The following is a 7,887-nucleotide window of genomic DNA, read 5'->3' as shown; positions in this document are numbered from 1 at the left end:
GGGAAGTGCAACTACTGGACTTTACTGGAGTGACCCGGTAGTTAATGAATGTTGGTTAATTAGGTTAAAGAGTTTAGTTGGTTAATCTCGAATCATTGGAGCTCATGATCTGTAGGTCCATTAGGTCCCCTACTAGCTCATAAATGGAATAAACCTTAGAATAGCATGATGAGTGAATTTAAAACGTTCAAATTCGAGTTAAAGGAATTTGTAATTATATATGATATAATTACACGTTTAATTATCGAATTAAACAAAAATTGGAGAATCGGATAATATTTAAATATTAATTACATGAATAGAGATTCATGTTTCTGGAATTGATGTTTTATTAATTTAATATTAATATTTAAATATAATTTAAATATTAATTACATGAATAGAGATTCATGTTTGTGGAATTGATGTTTTATTAATTTAATATTAGATATTAAATTAGATTAATTAATTAATTAAACTTTATTTAAATTAAGTGTTTAAATTAATTTATTTAAAATTGAATATTTTTATTTTATGAATATTAAAATAAAAATCGATTTAGATTTAATTTAAGAAATTTAAAGTAAATTTTGAAATTTGATTTTAAGTTAAAATTTGATTTTAATTTGAATATTAAATTTGATTTTATATAGTGGGTCTATCCCATATTTCACACTCAGTCCACTTGAAATTCCACTTACATGTTTAAGTAGATGGTGTCACCTTATAATGCAATAAGATTGCATGAAAACTTGAACAAAAGAGGGAGATTCCAGCACTCAATTTCGGCCATGCAACTGTTTTTTTTTTTTTTTTTTTTTTGAGTTGGATTACGGAAGAAGAGTTCTTCACTCACTTACTGCAAAATCACAAAATTTCTCCTAAAATTCCCTCTATTCAGATCATTTTGAGTCTCACGACTCAATCTAAGGTCAAAGTGAATGGTAGAAAAGATCCTTTGGAGGTTCACAAGCTTTTTGAGGGATAATTAAAGTTGGTTTCGTGGATCAAATGAGTTCTTCAAAGGTATTTCTGAAACCCTCTTGATATTCTATGAACATGTTGATTTTGATGCTAAAATTAATGAATTAAAGTGCTTAATGATCCTGAATTATTCCATTATACGCTTGCTACTTCCAACAGTTAAAGCATCTCTAAAGGTTAAATCATTCTCACCTATAGCATCTTCTCCTTATTGATGGTTTTTTTAGTTTTGTTTCTTTTTCAAAAACCGACAATCTTTCTTATTGTGACCATCTTTCTTGCGGTAGACACATTTTAATTTTTATTTATCTTTTTCATTTGGTTATGATTTGTTGTCCTTCCCGTTGTTCTTAGATTTTTCCTTAGAAAATAAACCTTCATCATTAAGATTTTCCCTTTTCTGGATATTCAACTCAAGTTCCCTTGTCCTTAATATTGAAAGTATTGAATCTGTGATGATATTCTCCATGCCATATTTAAGAGCAACCTTGACATCTATATAACTCTCTAGTAATGAGTTTAGAAGTATGAATATCTCATATTCCTCTCCAATTTTTTTTAATTATGAGGATATTCTTCTTAATCATCTAGAATTTTACAAAGTATTTTGGCATCCATCTTATAAGAAAGAAACGTTCCCTTAGAAAATCCCTATTAGTTAAATCTTTATATTGATATAGAAATTCAAGCTTTACCCAAATGGCATGAGGTATTCCTTCATCTCAGACTTGTCTAAGTACATTATCACTTAGATTTAAATGATCGTACCATATGCCGCTTCATTCATAGCCTTTTTTTGTCTGTTGTAAGTTTTGGTGGGAGTTTGGTAGGATCTAAATTTGCCAATGTTATCTTTTACTAATCAAGAAAAGTTTTGATTTTGGTCTTTCAAAACTTGAAATCTCTCTTGCCATCAAATTTCTCAATGTCAAATCTTGCTAATGCCATCTACAAGTCTTGAACTTTCAAAAATTAATTTCTTGAATTTTTTTGCTTTGATACCAATTTGATGTGCTTTAACTTTTTTTGCAAAGGTCCTAATAAGAAATTGATTCAAAACCAAAATGATGGACAGATGCCAAAATTCTATGGACTTTATCAAGCCACGTTGCAGAAGAGTTGAAATACGTGAATGGTAAAATTTCTTTCTTCTCTTTGCAAATTATTTTTTGTTTGTATCAAACGAAGAAAAAAGAAAGTTCTCTATTTCTCTTAAACTTCTCTATAATGGTGATTTACTATAAATGAAGAAGAATTACTTGCATGAGGAGGAAGATGAAGAAGATGCAAGAATTAACGTGGTTCGATAACAAAGGCCTACGTCCACTATACAACGGGAGCAATTTTATTTGAAGTTTCTTGAAGGAGAATACAAAATCTCTAAGATTTTGACTCTTAGCTCTTTTCATTTCATTTTGAGCTTTATATATTGTAAGAGAATTAGTTACATATATTGATAGAAACTTTGTTTTTACAGATTTTCTTTCACATATTGGAGAATCTCTTCTGATTTCAATAGCTTCTATACGATGAAGAAATGTCAAGTGCGGTTCCTTTTACTAAACCTCAATCCTAAGTGGTGCCTTCTCTGCAAAAGACATGGTGAAAAAGAAAATGGACCATCTCTTTCATCATTTATATACATTTGTAATTTGGTCATATCTTAGATATGTATTCTCCTTTATTCATCCTAGATCGTTGGAGAGTCTAAGATCATCTCTCAACAAGACCTTCAAACTTTTTTGTAATTATGATGTAATTATGATGTATTTATCATAGCTTTAATTTAGAAGGTTTTCTTCTAGCTTCTTCTTAGTCTACTTTTTTTCTTTTCATCATTTGTGTTATGTGAACTCTCTTGTACCTAATCTTTTGTGGCAATGTATCTCTTTATATTGGGTTTGGACATGATTAGCGTGTTATGATATGTCATGTAGTTGAAATGTCGGGGTACGCCTATTGATCCCTCTTTCCCTTTAGTAATTTATTTTTTTTAAAAAAAAAAAAAAGGAAAAGCTATACATGTTTGAGAATCAATGCATGGATATTTTTCAAAGGTAATCATAATTATGAAAGATCTAAATTGATTGGTTTTATGAAAATTTAAGAATTTAATTGATTCAAATCATAAGTTTCACACGATATTAGTCTAACAAAATCTGAAAAAAAGGTGTAATTTGATATACTTGTAAAAGTTCAAGGTTTAATTGATACAATTATTAGTTTCAGGATTTAAATTGATACGACTCCAAATTTTAAGAATATAAATTGATATTTACCATTTTATTCTATTGATATAGTTATTAACAATATACCTAATAGGAACATGCAAATAATAATTGATAAAAAAAAAAAAAAAAAAAAAATCAAATGTTACTGGTAATTATTGATACGATATATATCAATAATAAACTTAATACCAAATGAGTTTGCAAATAATCACCGACAAAAAAAATGTTAAATACCACAAATTTATCTTTTCTAATTTATTGATACGATAAAATTAATGATAGTCTCATAGCAAATATTGAGTATACAAGCAATCAGGAACGGAAAGAAATTTCAAATACAAAGACAGAAATAATGTTTAGGAGCTTAATTTTGAAAAAAAAAATAACAAAAATTAGAGACTAGTTTCAAAATAATATAGGTTTCATTTGGAAACCATTTACTTTTTTATTCTCGTTTTTTAAAAATTAAGCCTATAGACATTATTTCAACCTTCAAATTCCTTCTACTGTTATCTACCTTTTACCAATAGTTTAAAAAATCAAACTAAAATTTGAAAACTAAAAAAAGTAGTTTTTAAACACTTGTTTTTGTTTTTAGAATTTGGCTAAGAATTCAACCACTATACTTAAAAATATGCAAATCATTGTAAGAAATGGAAAAACATAGGCTTAACTTTCAAAAACCAAAAACGAAATGGTTATCAAATTGGAACATAATAATTTAGTTTATTAGTAGTGTATGAAGTAAGAAACCTTACACACCAAGTCTAAACCTTTGGTTTTTTAAAACAAAACTTAAGTGTTTTTACAATACTTTTGAATTTTTAATTCAACGTCTGGTTTGAATTTGAAAAACCTTTGTAAAAAAAAAAAAAACTTAACAATTTAAAGAAAAATAGAATTTAAAAAAATAAATAAAATGATTATCTACTCCCAATAAATTAACCATATGAAAAGTGATTAGATGGTGGATATAAATCTTTCTTAATCAACATTATTATTCTCTCAACACACAGATTTCCGTTTCATATGTTGCACTCTTTACTGTCCAATATATAAGGGCTTTCCACATACAAACTCCATTTTTGGGCCTTGGCTAACCACTCTCTCACACATAGGCAATAACCCTATAGTAGGCTTTAGATCAAACATGACTTGACAATCTCTTTGAGAGAAAGAGAAAGAAAGAAAACAAAAAAAATTCTTCCATGCATTGTGACACTCACTTTACACCTTAATCTTCCATATCTTGACAATGCATAATTGAAACTCACATATCCTTCTAAATGGGAGAGCTTGAGGCAAACATTAATGTATACAAAGACATCAAAATTTCTTATAGGGAATGAAATTTTTGTTATGGTCTTTTTGTATATATGTGTGCATAATATGAAGGGTGTAGTAGGATAAAAACAAAAAAACACCTTTCTTGTATACTTCTTTTTTTTAAAAAAAAATGTGAGGATTTTATACAGCCCACTATGAAGCTTTTAATATAGTTGAAGAGAGGACTGAAGAAAGACTTTATTTTCTTTCAAATAATAAATGCATGTAGAAAGCTTAGTAGTGGATAGGAACCAGAATTTAATTTGCTGTGAAGATCTAACAGCAAAACCAAAAGTATATATCTTCTCTCTCTTGCTTTCTACATTTTCTCTCTCTAAGATTGCATATTACAAAAATTAAGAGAGCTCCTAATCTTAATAAGATACACGAGTTACTCCTATCAATATCAATTGATTTTATCATAACCTATAAAGCTCAAACAAGTATTCAATTTCAAACAAAAAACACAAAAATCAAGATCTGATCTAAGAATAGTGAATCCATAGAAACACCACATTTTGAGGAAGCATATTAATGGGAAACCGTCATGGGTCGGCCTAGTGTTAAATAGGGGGACATCACATTGATAAAGGGCTAAAAAATCATGAGTTCAATTTATGGTAACCACTTGTCTATTTAATAATATCCTACGAATTTTCTTGACACCCAAATGTTATAGACTCGATAAGTTAGTCTGAACACTCACCGAAAACAAAGAAAAAATGAAAATCCAAACTAAAGGACCTTGATGAAAATTTTAATAAAATACACAAGTTTGTTCCTCTCATTATTAATTGATATTTCGATATGAAATCTCATGTTATGTTGTAAAGCTTGAACTAGTTGAACACTCAAAACTCACATAGCTCTAATGGGGTTTTTTTATTTTTAGGTAAGGGTTTGACTTTGATTGTCACAAATCAATGGTGCATCCCTCCATTTTTATTCCCTTTATATATAAACAATGAGTTGAAAAAGTTAGGAACCAAAACATCAAAAGTAATGGAAAGAGAGAGAGAATAGAAGGATGAGAAAAGGGTAACAGTGCTTGTTACTGTTACTAACTACTACCAAGTTTTCAGATTCAGGAGAGAAAAGAGAGAAATGATGTGGGTCTACTACTTCTCTTCATCAGCTGCCAGATAATGTTATGTCATCACAAACAAAAAACACCAAAAAAACCAAAACTTTCCATATCCCCTTTCCATTTATATAACTTCCAACCCAACAAAACCCAAAAACCAAAATAAAGAAAAAATAAAACCCATTTTTTCTTTGTTCATAATAATGCTTATGGACCCTTCTTTCAATTCCTCTCACCAAGAACAACGACGACAAGATCAAGATCAAGATATTTCCACTTGCTCCAATAATAATAATCATTCTTTCCAAATGCGTCAATTACTAATCCGTTGTGCTCATTTCATTTCTCAATCTGATTTCCTTTCAGCGCATCATCTTCTATCAATTCTCTCTTCAAATTCCTCTCCTTATGGTGATTCCACTCAAAGATTACTTCATTACTTCTCTTCTTCTCTTTCTCATCTCCTCCCTTCTTCAAATTCTTCTTCTTTTGTCCTTCATCATCATCATCATCATCATCATTATGATAACAACAAGATTCAATCTTGTTACTTATCATTGAATCAAATCACACCCTTTATTAGATTCACTCATTTGACTGCAAATCAAGCTATTTTGGAAGGTATTGAAGAAAGTGGAATGATTCATGTTTTGGATTTTGATATCATGCATGGTGTTCAATGGCCTCCTCTTATGCAAGCTTTGGCTGATCGTTTTCCTTCTCCTATGCTTCGTATTACTGCTACTGGGCTTGATCTTAACTTCCTTCATAAGACTGGTGATAGGCTTTCTAAATTTGCTCAATCACTTGGTTTGAGGTTTCAGTTTCACCCTTTACTTCTTCTTCATGATCGTGATCATCACCGTGTTATCCCCGCCGCTCTCACGCTCTTCCCCGACGAAGCGCTCGCCGTCAACTGCGTACTCTACTTGCACAGGTACGGGAAAATTACCACTCAACTCAAAAACTTTAACTGCGTATACAATGTCAGTATAATGATGTTAACTAGGAAGGAAATGATATATTATTACGGGTGGTATAAAGGGATCGGAGAATGCCATATTTCAAGTTCTGAACTACTACTAAACTTGAAAACTTAAGCTTACGCAAGGTTATTAGATTTGTAGCCTTGAGTTTGAAGGGTGGGAAAATTTTCTCAGAAAATCATACCTTTCCGACCTAGGATATAGTAGAAGGTCCAACGTCGTTAGTACCAGGTTGAAAACTATAAATATTAACTGGAAAGGATATGATATTACCAATAGTACAAATCGGATCAAGGAAGAACGTCCTATTATCTTATGTTATGAACTACTACTAAACTTGAAAGCTTAAGTTTATACGAGTTTATAGATTTTCTTAACGAAAACTAGCTTGAGAGTTTCCAACCTAGGACGATATTAGTATAAGGTCGAACGAGTGGTAATTTAGTACTAAAATTGGAGTATTATTATTTGGTTTAATAGTTAAGCTGATAGGTTACGATAAATTTACAGGCTAATGAAGGACGATATTCGAGTATTGCTTCATAAAATCAAGGCATTGAATCCAAAAGTGGTGACTATAGCTGAAAAGGAAGCAAATTTCAACCAACCATTATTCATGCAAAGATTTGTAGAGGCATTAAATCATTACAGTCTAATATTTGATTCATTAGAAGCAACTTTGCCTCCAAATAGTAGGGAGAGATTGGCAGTGGAACAAGGTTGGTTTGGGAGGGAAATAAACGACATCGTTTCAGGAGAAGGGAATAAGAGAAGACAACACTATGAAAGGTATGAATCATGGGAGTTAATGCTTAAAAGTTTGGGGTTTTCTAATATTCCTTTAAGCCCTTTTGCTCTTTCACAAGCTAAACTCCTTCTTAGACTTCATTACCCTTCTGAAGGTTACCATCTTCAAATCCTTCATGATTCCCTTTTCCTTGGTTGGCAAAATCAACCCCTTTTTTCAGTCTCTTCATGGCATTAACCCAAAAGGAAAAGAAAAGTATCCCCAATAAAAAAAAATGGCTTTGATTTGGAAACCCCATCAAGAGAAATGAAGGAATTAACAATGAATTGCTTCTCGGTATGGGGAATGATAAAGGTACTATGAATATATTAATCTAACTTAGATGTTCGGATGTACCTACTGATTCCTCTCGGAATTAACCTGAAAAAAACTGGAATTTGTCTCCTTTTAAGACCTTTTTCTTTTTGAGGGTTTGCATGAAAAAGAAAAGAAAAAAAAAACTATTAGCCTATGAAATTTGCCCTATCATGATATTGGCTAACTTTGTTT

General features: G+C 30.5%; 1 protein-coding gene across 1 annotated transcript; it reads left to right on the top strand.

Annotated features, from left to right (window-relative positions):
* The first annotated feature begins 5,807 nt into the window (after positions 1–5,807).
* On the top strand, positions 5,808–7,615 carry LOC120089730 (scarecrow-like protein 18). The gene is given in 2 exon segments (XM_039047101.1): positions 5,808–6,541; positions 7,083–7,615. Coding segments are annotated over 2 exon segments (1,227 nt in total). The 3' UTR covers positions 7,576–7,615.
* Positions 7,616–7,887: the final 272 nt, after the last annotated feature.

Source organism: Benincasa hispida, chromosome 11, assembly GCF_009727055.1.
Source record: "Benincasa hispida cultivar B227 chromosome 11, ASM972705v1, whole genome shotgun sequence".
In the NCBI taxonomy this organism is placed as follows: Eukaryota; Viridiplantae; Streptophyta; class Magnoliopsida; order Cucurbitales; family Cucurbitaceae; genus Benincasa; species Benincasa hispida.
This window is presented reverse-complemented; position numbering and strand designations above follow the sequence as displayed.